This window comes from Schistocerca cancellata, chromosome 5, assembly GCF_023864275.1.
Source record: "Schistocerca cancellata isolate TAMUIC-IGC-003103 chromosome 5, iqSchCanc2.1, whole genome shotgun sequence".
In the NCBI taxonomy this organism is placed as follows: domain Eukaryota; kingdom Metazoa; phylum Arthropoda; class Insecta; order Orthoptera; family Acrididae; genus Schistocerca; species Schistocerca cancellata.
Window position 1 is genome coordinate 575,526,454 of NC_064630.1, and position 25,318 is coordinate 575,551,771.

The 25,318-nt window shown below is 37.6% G+C and overlaps 1 protein-coding gene across 2 annotated transcripts in view; it reads right to left on the bottom strand.

The window, feature by feature from the left end:
- Window positions 1-1,572: 1,572 nt before the first annotated feature.
- Window positions 1,573-25,318, bottom strand: part of LOC126188019 (N-acetylneuraminate lyase-like) — a 96,702-nt gene continuing 72,956 nt past the window's right edge. For both annotated transcript variants that reach the window (XM_049929436.1, XM_049929437.1), the window contains exons 4-8: window positions 19,693-19,838; window positions 13,500-13,668; window positions 8,577-8,722; window positions 6,988-7,159; window positions 1,573-1,844 (exon numbers count right to left, since the gene is read on the bottom strand). In XM_049929436.1, coding sequence (XP_049785393.1) covers window positions 1,699-1,844; window positions 6,988-7,159; window positions 8,577-8,722; window positions 13,500-13,668; window positions 19,693-19,838 — 779 coding nt within the window. In that variant the 3' untranslated portion in view covers window positions 1,573-1,698. The remainder of the gene's footprint in view (window positions 1,845-6,987; window positions 7,160-8,576; window positions 8,723-13,499; window positions 13,669-19,692; window positions 19,839-25,318) is intronic.

A 25,318-nucleotide genomic window follows, 5' to 3' on the forward strand; every position in this document is an offset into this window, starting at 1 on the left:
AGTTGAAGTGGTATTGAATAGCATAGTTCATGACAGGTGGATTGGTCGTCGAAGCACCATACCATGGCTCACACGTTCACCGGATCTGACGTCCCTGGATTTCTTTCTGGGGGGAAAGTTGAAGGATATTTGCTATCATGATCCACCGACAACGCCTGACAACATGCGTCAGCGCATTGTCAATGCATGTGTGAACATTACGGAAGGCAAACTACTCACTGTTGAGAGGAATGTCATTACACGTATTGCCAAATGCATTGAGGTTGATGGACATCATTCATTTATTGTATTAATGTGGTATTCAAAGGTAATCATACTGTAACAGCATGCGTTCTCAGAAATGATAAGTTCACAAAGGTACATGTATCACATTGGAACAACCAAAATAAAATGTTCAAACATACCTAAGTTCTGTATTTTAATTTAAAAAACCTACCTGTTACCAACTGTTCATCTAAAATTGTGAGCCATATGTTTGTGACTGTTACAGCGCCATCTATCACAAAGCAAAAACAGTGGTCCAACTAAAACATTCGTATTTCTTTACATACTACACGAATATGTAATAAAAAATGGGACTTCCTATTTTTAAAAATGCAGTTGATATCCGTTTGACCTGTGGCTGCGCCATCTAGTGGGACAATCATAATACCATCTGGTTTCCCCCTTCAAGCTAGACAAGTTTCGTTCTTTGTAGTTTTTTCGTTTGACGCTTATTTCGCGAGGTGTTTGGCCCAGTCATGATCAATGGACCATAATCTGACATAGCTCTTCTAAATCCAGAAGAGCAAATTGTCTGATATTAAAATGCAAGAGTCTTTTATGAAGAATTTGAAAGCTGTGAAGGCATAGTGTCCAAAAATATTTCCCACTTGCAAACTGCTCACTACCACAATGTGGAGAGAGCAATATAACACTTCAGTGCTGATTTTATCATAAACTGGACAAGGTTGATTTCAATGACAAATCAGGTGATAGTGTGTAGTTGATACATTTGGGGAACCTAAAGAGTGTTAAATATGAGGATCAGTGTTACATAGTCTCCTGTCATGTGACAACAGCATACAAATAATGTATTGTTCTGTTCATCATTTTCACATTCCTATGGCATTAACCCATTCTTCCTGCATTTTTTGAGGGATTGTAAAACTTGAGACTGATTAACCTTGTCCTTCTGCCAGCTCTAGTATATCTTTTGTTGACTGTGAACAGTTTTATCTGTGAGTACATTCCTACTCATCAGATATTTTTTCTTCGTATTTTAGTACATTTTTAGAAACTGTTTGATGAATTTTGTTCCTTGTTCTGTAATTTGTGAAACTAATTACATTAAAAATATAGTCCATTTCTACTAAACTTGGTCTACAGTAAATGTAATTAACTTTTTCTATTCATACCTTATTTAGCCTTCTTTCAGCTTCTACAGTGTTAATAGGTGGCAGTACTTACCTTCCACTTTGTTTATCAGTTCTCTCATGAGACATTCTATTCTTTTGAAAACTGGATATCTTAAGAAGTTAATGTAAACAAAAGACCAACTGTATATTTAAATGTAGAAATAAAATGAGAGAATTCTATTGATGTTTTAATATTATATTTGCAAAATGTGCCAATGGCAGTTGAAACACTAATACAGAATTGAAGTTCTATATTCAAGTGTTTGTTATATCATCAGTGAATCATGATATTTCTTCTTTCTTAAGAGATCAGTTTCAGTGACTTCAGTTCCTCCTTAAGTTGTTTCTTCTCTTGCTCTGAGTATCCAACCAGCGGAGGACGTGGCTCACCCACGTCAATTGGAGTCATCAGATTCATGGCTGCTTTCATTGCAGGTACCCAAACACCTTTTCCAAACAACATAAATTTTAATTTTTCCAGTATGCATATATTATGCATACAAATTATTGCATAAAATCTCTCTCTCTCTCTCTCTCTCTCTCTCTCTCTCTCTCTCACTCACACACACACACACACACACACACACACACACTCACTCACATAAAGTGGGGGGGGGGGGGGGGTGTAGAATGAGGATGAGGGAGGAGGGCTAAAGTAAGTAAAATGGCAGACTGATACACACAACATCTTTGAAATAAACTGCTGCAGAATAATTTCCAATTTTAAAGATGTCATCTAAAGATTTATTTACTCAATTTTTCTTTGGATCTAGGATTATACTGGTTACTGGACAATTTCCAATTTTAAAGATGTCATCTAAAGATTTATTTACTCAATTTTTCTTTGGATCTAGGATTATACTGGGTACTGGACAATTCCTCACTTAATATACATATTTCTTGAAATTTTTTAAACACATCATTTTAGCAAAAAATAACATTACATTTTTATACTACCCAATATTTTATAAGTGTAAGCACTTTCGAAATACAATCGTAATTGAGACAACAGTTTTATTCTCCTAGATACACCCTTACTATGAAGACAAAATAATCATTCACAGTTGATTTGAAATAGTTTCTGTCCATAATTATTTTTGTGGATTTGGGTAATGTGTTGTACAGTTTGATGCCAGGATGGAGTATGCCTTTTGTAATGATGCTGTATTTGTATGTTGTACATACACACCATTTATTTGTTTTGTATGGTAGCTTTCTATAGATTCACTATAAGTAAAGCATGGAATGCTTGTGTTTAAGTTTTCTCTTACAGTAATTCTATTTTCTGGTATGTAAATACGTGGAAGTGGTAGTATTTTATTTTTCTAAAATGGCTGCATACATGCTGACCATTGTCTACTCCTTCCATTAGTCTAATAATCTTATCCTGTAATCTAAATCATTTCAACTTGCTCCACAATTTCCCCAAAATACTGTTCCATATTTCAATACTCCCCCCCCCCCCCCCCCCCCCCATGAACCACGGACCTTGCCGTTGGTGGGGAGGCTTGCATGCCTCAACGATACAGATAGCCATACCGTAGGTGCAACCACAACGGAGAGGTATCTGTTGAGAGGCCAGACAAACGTGTGGTTCCTGAAGAGGGGCAGCAGCCTTTTCAGTAGTTCAGGGATAACAGTCTGGATGATTGACTGATCTGGCCTTGCAAAACTAACCAAAAAGGCCTTGCTGTTGTAGTACTGCGAACGGCTGAAAGCAAGGGGAAACTACAGCTGTAATTTTTCCCAAGGGCATGCAGCTTTACTGTATGATTAAATGATGATGGCGTCCTCTTGAGTAAAATATTCCGGAGGTAAATTAGTCCCCCATACAGATCTCCGGGCAGGGACTACTGAAGAGGACGTCATTATCAGGAGAATGAAAACTGGCGTTCTATGGATTGGAGCGTGGAATGTCAGATCCCTTAATCGGGCAGGTACATTAGAAAATTTTAAAAGGGAAATGGATAGGTTACAGTTAGATATAGTGGGTATTACTGAAGTTCCTTGGCAGGAGGAACAAGACTTTTGGTCAGGTGAACACAGGGTTATAAATACAAAATCAAATGGGGTTAATCAGGAGTAGCTTTAATAATGAATAGGAAAATAGGAGTGCAGGTAGGCTACTACAAACAGCATACTGAATGCATTATTGTGGCCAAGATAGATACAAAGCTCATGCCTACTACAGTAGTACAAGTTTGCATGCCAACTAGCTCTGCAGATGATGAAGAAATTGATGAAATGTATGATGAGATAAAAGAAATTATTCAGGTAGTGAAGGGAGATGAAAATTCAATAGTCATGGGTGACTGGAAATCGATAGTAGGAAAAGGAAGAGAAGGAAACGTAGTAGGTGAATATGGATTGGGGATAAGAAATGAAACAGGAAGCCACCTGGTAGAATTTTTCACAGAGCATAACTTAATCATAGCTAACACTTGGTTCAAGAATCATGAAAGAAGGTTGTACACATGGAAGAAGCCTGGAGATACTAGAAGGTTTCAGATAGATTATGTAATGGTAAGACAGAGATTTAGGAATCAGATTTTAAATTGTAAGACATTTCCAGGGGCAGATGTGGACTCTGACCACAATCTATTGGTTATGAACTGTAGATTAAAACTGAAGAAACTGCAAAAAGGTGGGAATTTAAGGAGATGGGACCTGGATAAACCGAAAGAACCAGAGGTTGTACAGAGTTTCAGGGAGAGCATAGGGGAACAATTGACAGGAATGGTGCAAAGAAATACAGTAGAAGAAGAATGGGTAGTTTTGAGGGATGAAATAGTGAAGACAGCAGAGGATGAAGTAGGTAAAAAGACGAGGGCTAGTAGAAATCCTTGGGTAACAGAAGAGATATTGAATTTAATTGATGAAAGGAGAAAATACAAAAATGCAGTAAATGAAGCAGTCAAAAAGGAATACAAATGTCTCAAAAATGAGATCGACAGGAAGTGCAAAATGGCTAAGCAGGGATGGCTAGAGGACAAATGTAAGGATGTAGAGGCTTACCTCACTAAGGGTAAGATAGATACTGCCTACAGGAAAATTAGAGAGACCTTTGGAGAAAGGAGAATCACTTGCATGAATATCAAGAGCTTTGATGGAAACCCAGTTCTAAGCAAAGAAGGGAAAGCAGAAAGGTGGAAGGAGTATATAGAGGGCTATACAAGGGCGTTGTACTTGAGGACAATATTATGGAAATGGAAGAGGATGTAGATGAAGATGAAATGGGAGATATGATACTGCGTAAAGAGTTTGACAGAGCACTGAAAGACCTAAGTCGAAACAAGGCCCCGGGAGTAGACAACATTCCATTAGAACTACTGACAGCCTTGGGAAAGCCAGCCCTGACAAAACTCTACCATCTGGTGAGCAAGATGTATGAGACAGGCAAAATTCCCTCAGACTTCAAGAAGAATATAATAATTCCAATCCCAAAGAAAGCAGGTGTTGACAGATGTGAAAATTACCAAACTATCAGTTTAATAAGTCACTGCTGCAAAATACTAACGCAAATTCTTTGCAGACGAATGGAAAAACTCGTAGAAGCCGACCTCGGGGAAGATCAGTTTGGATTCCACAGAAATGTTGGAACACGTGAGGCAATACTGACCCTACAACTTATCTTAGAAGAAAGATTAAGAAAAGGCAAACCTAGGTTTCTAGCATTTGTAGACTTAGAAAAAGCTTTTAACAATGTTGACTGAAATACTCTCTTTCAAATTCTGAAGGTGGAAAGGGTAAAATACAGGGAGCGAAAGGCCATTTACAGTTTGTACAGAAACCAGATGGCAGTTATAAGAGTCGGGGACATGAAAGGGAAGCAGTGGTTGGAAAGGGAGTGAGACAAGGTTGTAGCCTCTCCCCGATGCTATTCAATCTGTATATTGAGCAAGCAGTAAAGGAAACAAAAGAAAAGTCCAGAGTAGGTATTAAAATCCATGGAGAAGAAATAAAAACTTTGAGGTTCGCCGATGACATTGTACTTCTGTCGGAGACAGCAAAGGACTTGGAAGAGCAGTTGAACGGAATGGACAGTGTCTTGAAAGAAGGGTATAAGATGAACATCAACAAAAGCAAATTGAGGATAATGGAATGTAGTCGAATTAAGTCTGGTGATGCTGAGGGAATTAGGTTAGGAAATGAGACACTTAAAGTAGTAAAGGAGTTTTGCTGTTTGGGGAGCAAAATATCTGATGATGGTCGAAGTAGAGAGGATATAAAATGTAGACTGGCAATGGCAAGGAAAGCGTTTCTGAAGAAGAGAAATTTGTTAACATCGAGTATAGATTTAAGTGCCAGGAAGTCGTTTCTGAAAGTATTTGTATGGAGTGTAGCCATGTATGGAAGTGAAACATGGACGATAAATAGTTTGAACAAGAAGAGAATAGAAGCTTTCGAAATGTGGTGCTACAGAAGAATGCTGAAGATTAGATGGGTAGATCACATAACTAATGAAGAGGTACTGAATAGAATTGGGGAAAAGAGGAGTTTGTGGCACAACTTGACTAGAAGAAGGGATCGGTTGGTAGGACATGTTCTGAAGCATCAAGGGATCACCAATTTAGTACTGGAGGGCAGGGTGGAGGATAAAAATCGTAGAGGGAGGCCAAGAGATGAGTACACTAAGCAGATTCAGAAGGATGTAGGCTGCAGTAGTTACTGGGAGATGAAGAAGCTTGCACGGGATAGAGAAGCATGGAGAGCTGCATCAAACCAGTCTCAGGACTGAAGACCACAACAACAACAACATTTCAATACTGAGTGAACATAAGAAAAATATATGGTCTTGAGATTATTGTATGATCTACAGCCCCTTCGTATTCATACTGTAAAACATGCTTTGCTTTTTCTGTTTATGTATTCTACCTGTGGGTCCCATTTCTCATTATGTTCTAGCCAAGTACCAAGAAATCTTGTACTTCATGTTTTCCAAATGTCTGTTTATTTCAGTATGAGGATTAACTGGTGTCCTATTCTGTGTGGTGAATATGAATATGTCCATTGCAATAGTTTTTTTCCCCAGATTTATAATCAAACAGTTTGCATCAAGTATTCTACTGTGTTCTTGGAGACAGTCTTAATGTTGCTTTCAGAAGTTTCTTTATTATTTTGCATGATTAAGATGTTGCTGTTATCTGCAAGTATTGATTAAGCCATTTACTTCATGTGATGGTATCAAAGCATGTATTTGTTGGTATGTGAAATATTGTATCTACCTACTCAGTTTTTGATACCAGGTATGTTTGATGTGCTACTAATAAACAATCTTCTTATCTGGCAACATTCAGTAAAACTTGATTACATCTTTACAATCAGAAAAAAATATGAAAAATTGGCTTCAAAACTGTCAGCATCAAATACACAAATGGTCTCTTGAAAGAGTTAGAAAGTTACCAGTTTTGATTATGCTAGTACTAAAAGATAGTAATTCATAAATACATTTTATTTTGCTAGTGTGCAAAGTATGCAAACAGATCAAGTGAAAAATATTTAACAGAATAATCAAAAGAATATGATAAATAATGAAAGAGAACATGAAAGAAAATGTGTGAATGCATTTAAATAACACAAACTATCTTACCGTATCTCGTCATGGCTTTAATAGCCTGGTTTAGTATCATTTGTTGTTTATGGGCCTCATGTGCATCACCTTTCTTAACACTCTCAAAAATTTTCTGTGCTGGCCCAGGAAGCATGTTGAGTGTTGTAGCTATAGTAGAATTATATCCAAGAGTAGCTGCACCTGCCAAAACCTGTTCAAACAGTTTTACAGTAGGATTAAAATAATTTGATGTAACATATTCAGTCACATAATTATTAACATAATAAATCAAAGAACATTTATATGCCTGGATAACAAGAAATGTTGCAACTTCAGAAGAACAAGTCAATAACATAGATAAATAAAAAATTAAAATAAAATAAAATATGATAGAACTATATGTGTCATAACTTGATATGACGATATCAGTTGGTCTCTCAGGTGAGGAAACAGGGAAACTGATTTTTCACCATGCACCCTGATCACACACTGCAAGGTGGCTTGAAAATTACAAATGTAGTAGGCATAGATTGAAAAATTGTCTTATACATATAGAAATGTAAAATTTTACACTGCAAAAAATGCAGAAAAATAGTATCCCATGATTATAATATCAGTGAGTCACAACTGCAATATATCAACTTGTACAATCCTTGGATATAACAGTTTGTGGAGATTTGAAATGAAGTAATCACCTAACCTCAGCCATAGCTAAAATGCATGGCAGACTTTAGTTCATTGGCAAGATATTGGGAAAATGCAGCCTATCTATATAGGTGGCTGCTTATGAAGCACTTTTATATTCCATCTCTGAATATTGCTCAGATGTGTGGGGCCTATAACAAATAGGACGAATAGGGGATGGTGAACATATACAGTGAAGGACAGCGTAAATGGTCACAGGTTCGTTTGACTCATGGGGGAGCATCATGGAAATACTGAGAGGCCCAACATAGCAGACACTTGAAAATAAATGACAGATTCTGCAAAAGCTCATTTGCAAAGTTTCAAGACCCAGTATTGAGCAAATAACCTAAAGATATAGTTTAGCCCCATTTGTACCACTCCCAGAGCAATGCAAAGACAAGATTATACTAATTACAGTGTGCACAGAGTCATTTAAGCAGTCATTCTTCCCATACTCCAAAATTTATGGGAATGAGAAGACACCCTAACATGTGATTCTATGCTAAGTACTAATTGCTATGCACTTTGCAGTGGTTTTCAGAGTACATATGAACCTAGATGCAGATTTAGTATAAAGTTCAACAAAAATTTTTGTTTCAGTGTCAATAATGAACCATATTTTTCACTGCATAGAAGGGGAAAATAATAATCTGTGCAGAGACATTCATTCTATATACGTACTGATAAAAATGGATTAAAAATTGAATAAGAAATAATAATAAATAATTTTTATCCATTCTATAACTGAAGAATAAGCAAGGAAACAGTTATTTATTTAGAAATTATACTCCAAAACACCATCTGTTTTTGGTTACAATATTCAAAGCCAGATATACTCTTGCTTAATGCTAAATATATAGTTTTAACAATAATTAATAATTAAAGATTGCTTCTACTTGAACACTTTTAATTATTCAACATAAAAACAACAGTGCACATACCTGGTCACATCCTAAGAAAACACTTACATCACCATTGTTTACCAATAAACATTGTATTGCTTCTTCTAAATTTGTGTTTGTATACTTTGCACCTGCAAATGTTGGTATTTCCTTCAAGGCAGCCTCCAAGAAATTTGGAACACTGACTGAAACATCAATCAGTTATTAATCACTAACAGACATTTGCACTGAACAATTGCATTAGATTTGGTTGAAAGATTTCAGATGTGGAATATATGTATATAAAGAGTCTCATTAAAAGACTACACATACATTCAAAACTATAGCATAAGAAGTGTCTTGTATATAATATAATGGAGTTTAAGAGTGAATCAAAAAATATTCTTTTGGCCAATTGTTTCTACTCTATTCAACAGTATCTTCACAAGGGCTCTGAAAATTAGTGGGTCTTGTAGTGCAATTCACATTGCCACCATAACAAAATAATATTTGTGCACCTTTGACTTCTTTCCACATCATATAACTGTTTCTCCATTGCAGTTTGATTAATATAATATAATGTAACAGAGTAATCTATGATTATTTTATATTAGTTCTACAGTATTTTTGCAATAGATTCTTCTACATAGATATCAGAGATTAAACTTTCATAGTTGGGTTAAGAAGTATGACATCATGCTCTTGCATACAGCATTTATCACATGACAGTTTTCCACAAAAAAGGAATTGGCTGTGCTCTTATAGTTGTCCTATTCAGCCAGTTAGGGTGCTTGACTTCCTGAAAATTCTAATATCCTTGTCATGTTTTCAGGCATCTAAACAGCTAGATACCCATTTTGGCACTGGAAGAAAATTACTCCACTGTGCAGAACAGGACAGATAGCAGGGAAGACATTGGGAAAGGTGTCGTAGTGATGCATGCGAGAGTGTACAGGGACATAGTGCAAACAGGATAATGGGCTGCTGGGTGCTGCATTGAGAGGCTGTGCAGTGGAGGGAGACAGGGGGGTGGGGGTGGGGGGAATAGGGAGAGACGGAAACCAGAGAAAGGTACAGGACTGCACAGATGCAGTGGGAGTGTAGAAGGCATGTATGAGGCTGGAGAGGAGCAGGGAAGTGGATAGAGGCACATCAGGAATAGAGACTGGCAAAGCTTGAGGCCAGGGTTGTTAGAGAACTGAAGATCATGTTGCAAGGAGTGTTCCCAAATGTGGAGCTCAGAGTCAGGGATCAGTCGAAAGAGCAAATCAAGATGTCGAAAATATGTTATCAACTTGGATGGAAACAAATGAAACTTCAAAATGGTCTGAAGAGCTGAGGTTTGTGCAAGCAATGAAAAATATGGCTTATCATGAAGGGATCAGATATTCACCATATGAAGCCATGTTTGGGGTTCCAATGAAAATGAGCATTGTGACCTCAGCTGTTCCACGTGATTTAATAAAAAATATAAACACTGAAGAAGACTTGGAAACGATGTTAAACACCACTTCCACTGACTCACTGCAAATTGAAAATGACAGCCAAGGAATTGATGCCAGTGAATCAAATACTGAAACAGAAGAAACAGAGGCAAAAAGTGCAGCTGCAGCAGGTGAGGAAGCACCAGAGACAGGATTTGACGACAGTTAATAATGAGACACTGACACCAGCTGATGGTTGTGATGAGATGCTGACAACTTTTAAAAGTGTTAATAAAGTGAAATAGATCTGAGAAGCTGCCAAAGAAAATCTTCAATTGCAGGCAAAGAAAATGAAAGCAGCCTCATGTAATAAAATTCCAAAACCTTCAGTTGGACAGAATGTGAGAATTCAAGTACCAGATGTAGGCAGGGCAAAAATTGATGCAAAATCTGTAATAGCAGTAGTGATAAATATTCAGGATGATGAATTTTATCAACTTTGTACCAAAGCTGGTAAAATGAAGTCACTGTACACTAGGAGCCAATTCATATTGTGCAAGGAAAATTTTATAAACGTTGAATGTTACGTAATTTGAAATGCCACAATAGTCAACCTTGTTGTAATAAAAAAAATAATCATAAGGTAACATTTTTTACATTTTTCAATAATATGGAATAATCACATTGGAATGCAAGAATGTTTAAAATACATAAATCTACAATAAGTACAAACATTTCAATAAACTGCTAAGCTGATTTTTTAAAAATGAATGCAGTTTTACCACTTGATATGGTTATACTCTAAGATTTACCAATGTCTCTTGGTAAAAGTTCGCAATCTATGCATATAATGAGAAATTTCGGACTTTTAGCACACCGTGATGGTAAGTCTTAGGTTTCACCAGTTAATTCTGGGATTTGCCAATGGTATTACTTTTACAGTAACACATACACTCCTGGAAATGGAAAAAAGAACACATTGACACCAGTGTGTCAGACCCACCATACTTGCTCCGGACACTGCGAGAGGGCTGTACAACCAATGATCACACGCACGGCACAGCGGACACACCAGGAACCGCGGTGTTGGCCGTCGAATGGCGCTAGCTGCGCAGCATTTGTGCACCGCCGCCGTCAGTGTCAGCCAGTTTGCCGTGGCATACGGAACTCCATCGCAGTCTTTAACACTGGTAGCATGCCATGACAGCGTGGACGTGAACCGTATGTGCAGTTGACGGACTTTGAGTGAGGGCGTATAGTGGGCATGCGGGAGGCCGGGTGGACGTACCACCGAATTGCTCACCACGTGGGGCGTGAGGTCTCCACAGTACATCGATGTTGTCGCCAGTGGTCGGCGGAAGGTGCACGTGCCCGTCGACCTGGGACCGGACCCCAGCGACGCACGGATGCACGCCAAGACAGTAGGATCCTACGCAGTGCCGTAGGGGACCACACCACCACTTCCCAGCAAATTAGGGACACTGTTGCTCCTGGGGTATCGGCGAGGACCATTCGCAACCGTCTCCATGAAGCTGGGCTACGGTCCCGCACACCGTTAGGCCGTCTTCCGCTCACGCCCCAACATCGTGCAGCCCGCCTCCAGTGGTGTCGCGACAGGCGTGAATGGAGGCACGAATGGAGACGTGTCGTCTTCAGCGATGAGAGTCGCTTCTGCCTTGGTGCCAATGATGGTCGTATGCGTGTTTGGCGCCATGCAGGTGAGCGCCACAATCAGGACTGCATACGACCGAGGCACACAGGGCCAACACCCGGCATCATGGTGTGGGGAGCGATCTCCCACACTGGCCGTACACCACTGGTGATCATCGAGGGGACACTGAATAGTGCACGGTACATCCAAACTGTCATCGAACCCATCGTTCTACCATTCCTAGACTGGCAAGGGAACTTGCTGTTCCAACAGGACAATGCACGTCTGCATGTATACCGTGCTACCCAACGTGCTCTAGAAGGTGTAAGTCAACTACCCTGGCCAGCAAGATCTCCGGATCTGTCCCCCATTGAGCATGTTTGGGACTGGATGAAGCGTCGTCTCACGCGGTTTGCACGTCCAGCACGAACACTGGTCCAACTGAGGCGCCAGGTGGAAATGGCATGGCAAGCCGTTCCACAGGACTACATCCAGCATCTCTACGATCATCTCCATGGGAGAATAGCAGCCTGCATTGCTGCGAAAGGTGGATATACACTGTACTAGTGCCGACATTGTGCATGCTCTGTTGCCTGTGTCTATGTGCCTGTGGTTCTGTCAGTGTGATCATGTGATGTATCTGACCCCAGGAATGTGTCAATAAAGTTTCCCCTTCCTGGGACAATGAATTCACGGTGTTCTTATTTCAATTTCCAGGAGTGTATATTGAAGATGTTAGAGTGTATCAGCATAGCATTTATTTGTTCAAAGAGCATTACATTTTCATCTTAACTTAGTGCTATTGTTTCCATAATATCATGTCAGAAATGTGTCTCTGTTTGGTATTATGCCATTTTATAAAGTCAGTGTTTCATTATTTGATGTTTTAACATTCTACATCTTTTCTAAAATTACATAACATACATCCAAAACTGTACAATTATTGCCTTGCATACAACTCGTGGCTACACACTTTTTAATTTTTATACATACTTGAAACTCATAGAAAACCATTTGACTTGAAATGAAAGTACAAGCCCCCAGAATCATATGCAACATAAAGAAACAAGATTTGTGTCACCTTCTATTCCCAGTATTAAAAATACTGAACCGTACATGCCTGTACATATTTGAAATGACAGTCCCTACAAGAAAATATTTAAGAACCTCCAGTGCATACCAGGAAAATAGCTTTGTGCGCAGTCACGGAACAAGAAATGGCAATAACATCTATGTCTCCTATGCCAGGACATTAACCTATCAGAAGAGTGTTCTTCAGAGAGGTAGACAATTATACAGTCACTTTCCTAACAACATCAAATTATCAAAGGAAGAAAGCTTGTTCAAAAAAAAAAAAAAAACTTAACTCATTTCTGATGGATCACAGCTTCTGCTCTGTACATGAATTCCTCACCAATTGAAGTGGAAACTTATAACATAAAATTATCAAACATAATGATATTATATAAATATTACACACACACACACACATCAAACTTTTGCAGAGCAGTCATTTGTGATAAATTCTATTCTTATATACATATAATCTTTATCTCCTCTGTATTCATTATTGACTTGTCCTGTGTCTGTACAAAATGTCACAGGTCCAAAATTAAATAAATGAATAAATATGGACTTTCTGACAATTTATACATTTCCCAATAATTCATCTTCCTGTTCATACTCCACACATCCTCAGTCATCCTGCCTCCACCATCCCCAAAAAAAATCTTACTCCCCTTCCTCTCTCTTTCTTTCTATCTTCTTCTATCTATGTATCTATTGGTCCATCTATGGTGAACTTTATATTTTGTGTGTGTGTGTGTGTGTGTGTGTGTATGTGTGTGTGTGTGTGTGTGTGTGTGTGTGTGTTTACATATACAGAAGTTCAAAGTGATTAACACTTACAGTTTACACCAGTATAAGCTGGTAAATGGTAGTATAATAATGGTGTTTTTGGTGCAGCTTTTCCAACTTCTTTTAGATACCTCACCAGGTCCTGAATTGAAGCAGGGCGATTGAAAAGTTCAGGCAAACAAAGCAATCCAGAAACTCCAAGGTCCTCACAGTGTTTTGCCTAGAAGAGAATTATGTGAATTGTTATGTTAGTAAATAATTTTCTATCTCTCAGTCATACTTACATGACATAAAACCTGCATCATTTATCATACAAAATAAATGAAAAATATAGATAATACTGTGCTTAATTTGAACATATGTAATAATGCATTTTTCAATAAGAAAGAATCATTCTGAAATATATTCACTCATTTAAACTGTTAGTGAACTATGAGCTGTTGGTATTATAAATTACATTGTACTCCATCTATTCCATGCTGTCATATAGAGATTAATAGGGATGTACATACTGTAAGAACTTGTGATGATAAAAATATACAGTGTCTATTTTCCATATGACAATTCAATGAAACTACCCATTGCAGGTACTGGTTATACCTATCCAACTTATTTGCTTTTAGACAGTAATAAAATTTTTCTTCGTGTATCACAGAGGAAGAACAGTCAAAACAGTGGTGTCTTATCTTAGTACAATAAGTACACAGAACACCTCTTAGTTTGATTTTGGATTTTTCTTGGAACAGTGAAGCCCAACTGTTTAAGGATTTTTACACTGGACATGGCTCTTGATCTCTAATAGCCAAAGCTTGTCATGGAGTAAATACCTGTTGCCAAAAAACTTTGTTTCTTCGCAATTGCAGATTTCTTTTTCTCAAACTTCTGGGTCAAATGTGCCATAAATTTGAGGAAAAACACTATAAAATTATAGGGAGGCAGAGTAGTTTCCCATTATTTACTTTCAGAAGGTGAAATTAAAAGTACTGGTTATAGACACGTATAAAAGTAGAAACTACTAACCCTAATGCCCAGAGGCGACAGCGGTTATGTGTGGGTGAATTATGTACATTTGGTTGTATGTGTGTTTTGTTTTGTCTGTGTCAGATGAAGGACTTAGTCAAATAGCTAAATAATACCTAGCAGTTGTGACAGTTTGCCCTGCTTTACTTATCTCTTCATTTAATGTCCTTGGTGTCAACATACTGTGTTGCTATACTGGCTGAAAAATGGGTTGTGGATTCCAACACTGACTACTGTAAATAATGTAGCTGACAGGTGCACAGTTGTGTTTCACAGTACTTGAATTTCACTTTTCACAACCCCCTAATAATACACCGTTATATGGCCAGTGCACTATTGTTTAAGTTTCAATAAGCCTTATTAATAGTGTGCAGGCAAACCTCCACATACTGCTACAATAGTTTACTATTGAACATCTACAAACAGTAAAAACCTAACTACAAAGTCCACAGTTCTTGAAGAATAGAAAGGTACGTATGGAGCAGACACTGTCATTGTTTTAACACACAGCCTAATTGTGTAACACTTATTTCACAGTTAAGTTGCAGCATTGTTGTTGTTCTAACTGACAAGGCTCATCTGAAACTCGGCTGTGGACTGACTGTCTCAGGACCAAAAATCAGGCCCTTATATATCATCACAATAATAGGTACTGAAACTACACGTTGTTTAAAGTTAAATTTATAGAAATTACAATTAAAACTTAACTCATTAAATTAACTGAATACATCAAAAAAATCCATCTTTTTTACAGTTTCTTCTACTACAAGGTTTAGGCCAAAGTATTTGTTTAAATGATGAAATTAACATATATAGTTATGTAAACAATACTTCTGACAAACTGTTAATTACTTTGGAATTAGTGAAGGGCTGGCTTTGCTAACATATTTTCGAATAAAGCCAAATGGATCATTTAAGAATGCTCTTGTTTTGTCTCCCAAATGTTTATAATTAGTACAGAATTTATATTTGTTTATATGTCAACAATAGAATTTAAGTTATGAAAAAATTATGGATTTCACCCTATAACAAAAGATACTAACTAGGAATAGTCAAAATAAGGTCTGGTGTTATATTCCTTAAAACTAAGGGCCAATCTTTCTCTTTTATGAATAATGCAGATTATTTTCACATATGTTAATGGTAATCAGTTAAAATTGAAAAAACCAATTTTAAGGAGGCAGATGGCAAAACAAAAGGAGAAGTAAAAATATCCCGGCTTGCTTCATCATACAGTTGTTTTTCAGTGTTTCTGTCTGTCACTCAGTGCTTCCTCTGTGTGGTGAGTAACAATCTCCCATTTCCATACTGTTGTTATCCTAACTTTCAGGTTGCTAGCTCCTTCCTCAGGTAACAAAAAGGGATAATCTGGGAAATTTTAGAAAGGAGTGATAGGCCACTCAGACCCAAAGATGAGAAAGCTCCATCTGTTGTGAGGATGAGGACAGACAGAGATGAAGGGGAAGGTGGATATAGTATACAGCACATTGGTAAGCCCTGTGCCAGCAACAGTCCAGAGATAAAAGAAATACAGTGCAGTTAAGAACTAAGAGGGAAGTAGAATGGAAATGTGGGAAAATCAAAAAGAGGGACAGAGATTAATGATATGACAGAGTGAAAAATAAAGCTGAGTAAGAGGAAGAGAAGTGACATGAATGGTTCACTTAAGAACTAAGAAGAAAGTGAGAAAGGAAATGAGGATATACCAAAAAGGGAGAAAGGGAGAATCATGAACATAAAAAATTAAAAAGTAACAGAGTAAATTATTGAGTAAATAAATTAACAAATAGTAAGAAAAAGTGAAAAGTAAAAAAAAAAGAGAAGGTGAGAGAGCATGATGTTAATTAAAGTTAAAACCAGGAGGATGGTGGGATGTTATAATACAGTATACTGGAGGACTAAAATTTTCTGGATTTCTGTCACTGATCATGTAGATCCCATCGAGCAATTGGCAGCAGCATTTATTCTCCTGAATTAAATTTCTTTCAGGGAAATTTTCAATAAATTGAGACAGTTCTGTGTCAGTTGCAAGGTGCACCACAGAAGTCAGCAGGTGCAGCTAGAAGTTTGACAACTGTCTGAGGTTGTCAGTTTGGATGTGCCCGCAGTCTCTTGCCCATGCACTGTACTGGTCAGTCAACAGCTTCTAGAGACAGGCCTAGTCAGCTCTAGCTCTGTTTCCTCCTCAGTTTGTGCCTTCAGTGAGGCAGCAGAAAATTGGAAGGCGTATGAACACCACCTATGGCAGTACTTTCATGCCTTCCACATTCTGGATGTGAAGGTATGTCATGCACTGTCTTTGTCATGGATTTCTTTCCCCTTGTATCGGGTGTTGCAGCAGTTGGTCCCATTGCAGAAACCTTTGTCTTTGTTGTTTGACACTTACATTCATTGTTGTCTTCCTATTATCACTGACACACACACACTGTGACAATGGAGTTGAATTTCACCAATGCAAGAAGGGGCCCCATCAATCTGGTCACGACCCTCCACAACCTTAGTTGCAATTGACATATGCCGATGTCATGATTCATGATGTTATCATGCACTCCACCCCAGATAAAGAAGTCCAGCAATGGGCTGTCCAGTTGGATAACTCCTTCCTTGAAGAGGTTTCGTCAAGTGAGCAGCCATATGAGGTCTACCATACTGCTGGTCTGCAACTAGAGGCCTTGTGCAATGTCGTGGCGGTACAGGGTGGCCTGGCTGCATCCAGGGAGGATGACATCATGGCAATGTAAACTGACCAATCCAGCACCTCCCTCACAGTGTGTGGACAACATTCCAGCCACTGCTCTCTGTTTTTATCATGTGTGTTCTGTTACTCCAAACATGAAAGATCAGAGTATCCCCAGGATTGAGCCATCTGTTAAGTCACTTTGCAGTACTCTGCCACTCAGCTGCCCAGATTGCAGCACCAAAGATCATGGATATGAATATTCAGGAAGTGTTATCGTGGGGGCCAGTTCCCGATCATGATTCCAAAAAGCTTTTTAGCAAGATTTTGGTTCTCTCACAACAGCTGTGCCTGAAGGTAGACACCAGCATGGCAGTTTGCCTGCTTAAAGCCCAAAGATATTCAGACCTAAGCTCTCTGCAGTTGTCACTAGTAAGCAGGCACCTCGAGTGATACAGTAAAGAGCAAATCCCTTTGCTTGGTCTATTCGTGGTGGGTGGAGGTCACCTATAAATCAGTGATTCGATCTGTTACTTTTATTGTCATTCACAATGCTAGTTTAGCAAACCATTTCAGGTTTCATGCCTTTCACACCTTTGGCATTTCGATCATGAACTCTATGCAGTTGGCATCTGCTGAGATCTGCTGTCAGTCTTCAGAATTTCTGTGCTCAGAATTTCAGGATGTCTTTGCAGAAGGCCTAGGGTGCACCACAGACTTTCAAGCCCACATAACCTCAAAGCAGTTGGCTCAGCTTAGTTTTTTCATGCTAGGCAGAGGCCCCTGGTCCTCTCCTCCTCACACCAGCCACTTTTGCCTGTATCCCCAGCCTCTGACAACTGGGGATTGCTTGCTCCTCTCACCTCTGGGGCCTTCATGGACATGGACGCTGCCTCCAAATCACAGTCATTTGCAACTTTCCCCAGGAATCAGCAACTCTCTACCCTCCCCCCCCCCCTCCCCCCACAAGGGGGGAGGGGTGTAGTGACCCACATAGATCCACACCTGAGATCCAGGTATACAATTGTAGGCCACACCACAGAAGTCAGCAAACACAGCTAGAAGTTCAAACATCATCAGAGGCTTCCACTTGTGGATGCACGCACAGCCTCTAGTCAGCTTTTAGAGAGGAAGATGAGCTTACGGGCATACAACAGCAAGGTTATTAGTGGGCTTTTAGAGATAGGTCAGGCCAGCTCTAACTCATTTACATGTTTACCTATGTATATGTGTTATCAGATTGTTACTGTGAACCACTCCTTTGCTAGTGTACCCATTGTAATAACATGTTTTCTAGACTCAATACAGTTTGTTGTGTCAGTCATCATGTGGTGTTCTCTTGTGCAGTTAGAACAGACTTGATATATCAATGTTAGCTTCAGAGATAGTATAACTGGTTTTCAGGATTCATTAGATGTTATGTCAACTGTTTGGCATAGAGGAGAGAATTGTGGCTCAAATGTGCATGTGTTTAACAATGGTCAAATGAGAACATCTACTAATGATGTTACATGCACTCATTTTCTGTTTAATAGTCTCACAATATTTGTTAAAGGTGAGGGTGTGATTGAGCACTATTATAACAGCTTAGTTTGATATCTTATTTTCTAATTGTCAGCTCTGCACTTACATAGTTTGAGAACTAAGTGAAAAGGGTAAATTTTGTTCTGCACTGCCTTTTGGTTGTGATAGTAAGTTCTATAGAACTTATTGAGGTATTGAAGCACTTCTGTTAACTTGAATTGAGCAGTTTATATTGTTTATATTGTCACACCTTTGTAAAGGAAAGGTAAAACTGCTACAGAGGATCTTCCATTCTGCAACACAGTGTGCACTGTTTTTAAACTTTCTGTCAGTTTAAAGGTGTGTGCCAAACCAGATTGCAAACCTGTAACTGGGAAGGATCTGGGTTCAAGCCTCAATCCAACAGCCAATTCTAATCTGGCAGGAAGTTTGAGACAGTTACTGATTATTTACTAATATGCTGCTAACTTGTCTGGCAGCTCAGACCAGCATTCTGATCTGAGCTGCCAGAGATGGCGGTCATGTGTGCATGACATGAGCTTGCTTTTGTGTGTGTGTGTGTGTGTGTGTTTCTTTTTTTGATGAAAGCTGTAACCAAAAGGTAATGTTTAAGTGTCTTTTAGTTGCACCTGTCTCCAACTTAATGTGTAATCTTTATGGTAAGTAACAATCTATCTTTTCCTTACATTAGGAAAAGATAACGTATTGCAGTGTGACCTTCACACAACAAAGAGGAACAATTTCACTTTTCTGCTTGGATAATGATTACATAATAAATTCATATTGGTAGAGTAGCTGAAATATTCAGGAAGTTTAAATTACAAATCTTGCTTATGTCACTCTGATTTGGATTTGCTGTAGATAATCACATTAGGCTATTGTTGTTTCATTAAATACTACAGATCAAGTGTATTAGTGTCCAATGTCTATTGATTTAATTATTGAGTGGATATTAAATCCGCATAAAATAGAAAAGAAATTACTTATGTTAACAGAATGGAATAAAAGGTATATAAAGATTACCATATGAAGGACATCCTTCATACAAGCTCCTCCAACCTGAACCATGACAACTTGTTTGGTGGTTTTTGCAGCATCTACCCATGCCTTTGTAACTGCTTTCCTCTCATCAACAGTCATTGACATTCCTTCTCCACTTGTTCCATTTACTACAAACAACAACATATTAATGTAAGAGAGAGAACCAAGGTCCATAAACAAATAAATACAACAATTGCATGCAAGTACAAATACAGTGTTGTAAAATTTTGAAATCCTTGAGTAAACATGTGCTACTTATTTACATTACAGAGAATATTACAAAGGATTCTCTTTGCAGAATAAAAAAATGAGCTGTGGGGCTCCTATCTATTCTAAAAACTATTCATTCATTTTGTTTCTGGAATTTCTTTACAATTGATACATACATCAAAAATTCATTAATTAATCTTCAAAACACAAAGCGACATGACTTTTATGATTCAAATGTCATGAAATATATGTTTTGTGATATTATGTAACCACAGTCATGCTTATTTTGTTATATTCAGTCCTACAAGCAACTGATATAAGCAGATTATTCAATAAACTTTTTTCGCTTATGATCACTTTTCTTCTTCATTTGATTTGGGCCTCCTATGTATTTTGTAAATAACTACATCTAACTTAACTTACAGCTTTTCCAATAATTTTCCATTTAATCAGAGTGTGGTTGCTTATGAACGCCTCATTCTTTTTCTCCAGTTTCCTTTTTTTGTTTACTACAGAGAGGAGACTCTAAAACCTTCTTCTAAAATGTATCTCTGTTCAGAATTTCATATTATTCAGTCTTCATCTCTTTCAGAATATTTATGATCAACCACTTTCAATAAATAAATATTGGCTTCATAAGGAATACCAACAATTCATAACTGGCATAATTAATTACTTAATTCATCCAGTCACACTTGTTCCTTAAATTCCATTATGAAGAAAGTCACCAAGGATGTCAAGTTTTACATTAACAGACAAAACTAGTCACCACTGGCTGCTTCTGTAAAGTATGCTAAAAACAAATTAGCACCAGTGCTGGTCTTCTCACACAGATAAGTTTAGGATTGCTTCTGGATTACATTATATATGTACTTACAAGACAAACAGCTACTTTGAAGAAAATTTTCCTGTTCACTAATCATTTGGTGTTTTTATCTTCTACTTATAAGAAAGCATCGGCTTTCTAGACAATGTTGAAAGAAGCCCCAATTTGGATAATACCAATATTAGAGTTACACAGAATTTACATCTCTGAATTGAAATATCCTGATAAATTATAGAGGAGTGGACGATGAGATATCCTTTTTCTTTGTTTTTGAATATGAGGGGATTTTCAATATCCTGCCTTGTTGTTTACTGGCACCTTTTATAGGATTTTGCACCAAGTTTAAAACTACATTCAAAACTGTAGTCTATATGAGAATTATTTTTACTCCTAATATGTGATTGTGAATTATACAGTTCATCCTAAATTCACTCTTGTTGCTATTCACAAGTGTCATTAGGGAGTATTTGTATTGACATGTAAGTGTAAGAATCCCTAGGTCCGCGAAGAGGCTTCTGCAGATTTTCAGTTATCAATTTTATACACAATTTTTACAGAATTTCAAACAATGGAAAATTCAGGATGAAATATAACAATATTATGAAAAGTAAAGTTGCTACTCACTATATAGTGGAGATGCTGAGTCACAAATAGGCACAACAAAAAGACTGTCACAAAGATTGCTTTCAGCCAGTAAGGCATTCATCAGAATAGACAGCAAACACACACATACATACTCACACAAATGCAACTCACACACACACATGACTGCAGTCTCAAGCAACTGAGGCCTTAGTTGCCTGTGACTGCAGTCCTGTGTGTGTGTGTGTGTGTGTGTGTGTGTGTGTGTGTGTGTGTGTGTGTGAGAGAGAGAGAGAGAGAGAGAGAGAGAGAGAGAGAGAGAGAGTTGCATTTGCATGAGTGTTTATGTGTGTGTTTGCCATCTATTCTGACAAAGGCCTTACTGGCCAAAAACTATATTTGTGGCAGTCTCTTTGTTGTACCTATCTGCGACTCAGCAGCTCTGCTATAAGGTGAGTAGCAACTTTCCTTTTCATCATATTTTTAGAGAATTTTGTAGAATTAAACCTTTTAGACATTAGCTGTATTTCCCCAGAATATTAGGGCATTATTGAGTGAAGGCAAATGAAGTATCTCAGCTGTCCCTTCTGCCTGTCAACACAATTAGAGAGAGTTCTAAATACAAAGTAGGCATAACCGAGCTGTTCGGTTAATGTAAGTTTATTATCCATCTGAATGCCTAGAAACTTCACTCCTGGAACTTCAACCATTGTGTACCCATTGATCTCTAATTCTGGTACCTATAAGTTTGCAGCTAAGTATTATGAGTTTTTCTTTAATTACGGGTTAAGCTGTTAGCTGTGAACCATATGTTATCATATTCCATTATTCTTCTGGCTGCATCTAACATTTATGTGTTTAGGCTCTTTATCTATATAGTTGAATCATCAGCAACTCCATAGTTTTTCAAGAGTCCTCCAGTCTCCCAGTTAGGCCAAGAAAAGGAGTGGACAAAGCAGTTCATATTGCAGGACACAATATTTAATATTTCTGCCATTCTGAATTTAGTCTTGTTTCCATGATACCATTTGTTGCTAAGATATGATCCCATACATACAAGGGGAATGGCCTTAACACCACATCATTCCCGAACAGAATTTTATGAACTATGTAATAAAAGGCAACAGAACAAGATAACTTGAAATGTCAAGAGGGCATTTTTTCTTGTTCATTTCTACAAGATCTGAGTTCTTAAAAGCACATATTGCATTATCAGTAGAGAAGCCAAATAGAATTGCTGTTATGATGTTATTCTCAGAGTGATGGTTCAGTATACTGTTGTAAGCTACTTTATCGAAAATTTCTGAGAAACGGATAGTAGGTTGATGGGCCTTATTTCCACTTTTGTGAATGGTTACTACTACTGCATACGTGTCTTTCAGCCACTTCATTTTTAATCATTGACAGGTTGTAAAGGTAACTCAAGGGGCTAACACATGATTTAGCAAAACTGATGTCTGGTGGTGGAGTATGCAATGACGATCTGAGTAAATCTAATGGATCTGTCTGTGATGGATAGTTTTTGGTGCCCATGTTTTCAGCTACTGCAAATAGGAATTAATTGGATTTAGTTGCCAATGACTTAATGTCATCTGCATTACTCTTACTATCATCAAGGAGTGTATATCATTTCCCCTGTCAATTTCATTTGTTTCATGCCTAATAACACTTGTCAACAGCCATTTTGTATTTGGAATATGATATACCAGTTATTATATATTCTGGCATGCAGAATCTGAATACACCTTTCAAAATGTTCCTGCAGTTAAGATTTTCGAGTTTTGTAAAGAGTTTTTCTACTGTCAGGCGTTCAACCATTTCAAAAAACACTTTCCTAAATTGAGTGAAGCAAAGCTGAAAGAAGGTATATTTGGTGCATCACAAACAAGAAAAGTGATGAAGGATCCAACCATTGATATCAAACTCACAATTATCAAATTAGCCACTGGTCACCTTACAGAGCAATTGTGAAGGACTTTTTTGGGTAACAGAAGAGATGATAACTATGTTTCCATTATAAATAATTTGCTCTACAGCTGCTAGGGTGCAGAACATCATTTAAAATTCGCTTTTAACATTCCCACCTTGATTTATTTTCAGAAAATTTCGGAGCCATAAGCAGTGGGCAGGGTGAATGCTTTCATCCAGACATCTGTATAATGGAACACTGTTATCAATGACACTGAAGCCCTTAGATGATGAATGATTACTGCTGGGGTCTTTTTAGGGAGGGTGATGAAATGACAGATGAAAGAAGAGCACCATTGTCACAGTTTTTGAATATCAAAGAACATTAAAATTGAAAATAAATTGTGAACTAATTTAGCACTCGTACTGCTGTCCACTGTAATTGTCTGACCCACTGCAAAGGAAAACCCAGTTAATAGTCTTGTAAGAATTTTTTAGGAGAGAATAAAAATTTCTCCTGTACTGAGTGTCCTTGTTAACTTTTCTCCCATTGTTCAGACCATAAATTTCTCTGGATAGGGTAACTGAGACAACATAATTCTGTAAAACTGTGTGTTTATCTTGGTAATATAACACCTTTTTCTCCTCATTTTTAAGGGGGGATTTGAAAAATCTGATTGCAGGTTGCATACATCTTACATCAATAGATGTACGTATTTTCTCCACACTCAAAGAATTATCATGTTAAAAGTAATATTTCATTCATTATCCTAAGTAAAAGTTAGGAGGGTAGTATTTCATCACTGGACACCACCAAGGAAAAAAAGTACTGGCAGAACTCCTTAGAAAGACTTAAATTATGGCTGAGGGAGAGTTTAATAGCACACCAACCAGAAACTACAGATTAAGTGCCAGTTTAATTTTGCAGCATCTGAGAAATCTGAATTAATAGTGTCTTAATTATAGTTTTGACAAACACATAAAAGTGCTGTGTACATTTATTTCACTTCTCTCTTTGGTTGGATTTTGTAATATATAATTAAACAATAAATTATTGTACTTTGATTTGTTATGAAATATTAGCAAACAAGGGAGTGTTTAGTGAATGTGAGAATTCAGAACTGATGTAATTCAATATTTATTTTCATAATTAGCAGGTACAGTTGACTTAATGAAATGGTTCTACAAAGTTTAAGTGCATAACATGTTCATCAATAGTGAATTTTCTGTAAAACTATAGGTCAGTGGAAAGTGTGAGAATATTTTGTCATTAAGTAGGAAGAAATGGTGGTAAATATGATTCGGTTGTTATCTAGAAAGGAGTTTTGAAAGTATTTCTATCCTACAGAGCATTATAATATTATATCACATGACTTCCTTTTTTCTTGTGAGAGTATGTAACGCCATTTTTTTCTGACATACAAGAAATGCTAAGTTAAAATCAATAAAAGACCAAACAGAACCACTACAGACTACTGGAGTATATAAAATTAAGTAAGTGTTAAGCATAGAGGAGAGAGGCCATGGAGTTAAAAAATGTCTGAAAGGGCACAAAGAACATGTGTGGTGCTTCAAGCAATGCAAAAAGCCAGTCATAGCTGAACATATCCTATTGTCAGGACAAAGTCTTTGTGAATGTTCACAATTTAATAAAAGTACCATACAAGATAAACAGAAAGTCAGACAGGTGGTCAAGATAGTTAAATACCCAAACAGTTTTAATTGTCATGACATCCTTAGGCTGCTGGTGGCATGGCTGCCTGTCCTTGGTGCTACAAGGATGATACCAGAATATGCAAAGATAAATGCAATTAGAACTCACATCCCATTCCCTAGGCTCTACTACAGCAGTGAACAATTCCCCAACCACAGCAACATTTTAACAGCCTATCATTAGCAATTACAGTGGTAAATGTTGGAAATACTCTCCTTAAATTCCCAGAAATATGATAGTGCACATACGTGTGCAGCCAGTTTCTGGGAGAAGGCTTCAGGCTGAATGTCAAATCAAAAGATTTCTTGCAAGAGTGACATGGTACCAAAGCCTGAGAACTTTTAATCTCACATTGAATGTAATATGAT